At 39.4% G+C, this 1,843-nt stretch overlaps 1 protein-coding gene across 1 annotated transcript; it reads left to right on the top strand.

Moving 5' to 3' along the window:
• Positions 1-326: 326 nt before the first annotated feature.
• LOC107150640 (succinate dehydrogenase [ubiquinone] cytochrome b small subunit, mitochondrial-like) lies at positions 327-1,540 on the top strand. Its single transcript, XM_048787182.1, has one exon. The coding sequence runs from the start codon at positions 327-329 to the stop codon at positions 813-815; it is 489 nt and encodes a 162-aa protein (XP_048643139.1). The 3' UTR covers positions 816-1,540.
• The last annotated feature ends 303 nt before the right edge of the window (positions 1,541-1,843 follow it).

Genomic DNA, 1,843 nt, shown 5'->3' with positions numbered 1-1,843 from the left:
TTACATCTTGGGTTTTTAAAACATATCATTAAAAGCTATGCATTTCTCATGTCATAAAGGCTGCCTAATAGTCAATCAAGTGAAAATATAATTTTCCTAGCCATTTTTATCTTGCAACTGATTTAAATCACATCTAATTTTAAATAGCTGTAAATATGCTGGAGATCAAATGTTCTTAAGCATAAGACTTCTTTCCATAGGAAACTGATTCTAGACATGGACTTTCTTGGTCAAAGGCTAAGAATATTTTGGGATTCCTTATGCATATTAACACCCAAATTGAATACATATTTATATCCTTTGGTGAGTGCACACTGGGGTCCTTGATGAATCTCTCTTCAAGAAGCAGATGTCTGGGTGTCCTCTGCGGTGCTCAAGGAGGCCGAGCTCTGTTCCTCCGAACCCCATTGGTCAGACCTGCTCACATCTCAGCATTTCTCCAGGACCAACCTACCCCAGGATGGACTGGAACACAGCACATTCATCTGTCACCAAACCGCCATTCTGGTTCCAAGGCTGCACCTCTTCACTGGACTAGCGAGAGGGCTGTCAGTGTTTTGCTCCTGGGCCTGCTTCCAGCTGCATATTTGAATCCTTGCTCTGCAATGGACTACTCCTTGGCTGCAGTCCTCACTCTTCATAGTCACTGGGGCCTTGGACAAGTTGTCACTGACTATGTTCATGGGGATGCATGGCAGAAAGCTGCCAAGGCAGGCCTTTTGGCACTCTCAGCTTTAACCTTTGCTGGACTTTGTTATTCCAACTATCATGATGTGGGCATCTGCAAAGCTGTTGCCATGCTGTGGAAGCTTTGACCTTTTTGACTTGAGAATTGATTGTGTGCCTCTGCCTCTGCTCTGTCATTCAACTCACAATAAGGAGGAAATAACAGAAAGTTCATTGGTGGGCAAACCTTCTTCTAATCACATGGTTATTTTAGAATTTAATTGTTGAGGAAGAGGTTTGAGAGGAAATGTGTTCAAGAAATTATGAGACCCAGTTCTGCATTCTAGTGAGTTAATGGGGTTGTCTTCAAGTTCATGAGATTCACAGTATGATTAAACTTTACATATGAGCTTTTGCTTTTGTCGGTCTCTTAAAGAGAATTTAGCTTTATTATTATCAGTATATGATCATTTCTGCATTTGTCTTGGAAATAATGGACAAAGCGAAAGACTGTTAATTCATGACTTTGCAAAAAATTAGATGGTGTTTATTTTTGGAAACTTCTCTGTCTGTCCAGTTGATACCAGCTACTGATGGTTTTATGTCCAAGGGAAACTTTATAGGAGATGCTAAAATCTCAAATTACAGATTTCTGTATCCTAGGAAGGAAAGATTGGAAAGCTTCTGAATATAGAGATGCTCAATTTAGGGAAGAAGTCTTCCTTGTAGACATATCAGAATATTACAAATTCCAAACAGATGTAATTCTCCAATCTGTTTTACTTGTCCTAAAATAATCTGTCCACAAATATAAAACTAATAAATTACTTTCCCACTGTGGGAATTGGTAATAAGAAAATATATTCCATGAAAAGAAATTTAAAAAAAAATAAATAAAATGTTGTATAATAAAAATGTATTCTACTCTTTAAAAAAAAAAAAAAAGAAGAAGCAGATGACTGAAAGCTGGCTGTACTCCCCTCACTCCCACTGTCCGGGCTTCATAATGCAGCTCTGCCCACCTGGGTGTGGTTACATTTGGCTCATGTTGCCCAGGACTATGGCATCGCAGCACGTTCACATCTGTGCAGTCAGAACAACTGTTGACTAGCACAGAAGTTTCTGCTCTGCCAGGGGAAACTATGACTACTGAGCTTTAGTGAGAAGGAATGAGCTA

This window comes from Marmota marmota, unplaced genomic scaffold, assembly GCF_001458135.2.
Source record: "Marmota marmota marmota unplaced genomic scaffold, marMar, whole genome shotgun sequence".
NCBI classification, from domain to species: domain Eukaryota; kingdom Metazoa; phylum Chordata; class Mammalia; order Rodentia; family Sciuridae; genus Marmota; species Marmota marmota.
The sequence above is the reverse complement of the archived record's forward strand: the minus strand, read 5'-3'. Positions and strand labels throughout refer to the sequence as shown.

What these genes read in the sequence shown, in the direction of transcription:
- LOC107150640 (XM_048787182.1), top strand. Translation starts at nt 327, where the DNA reads ATGAATCTCTCTTCAAGAAGCAGATGTCTGGGTGTCCTCTGCGGTGCT.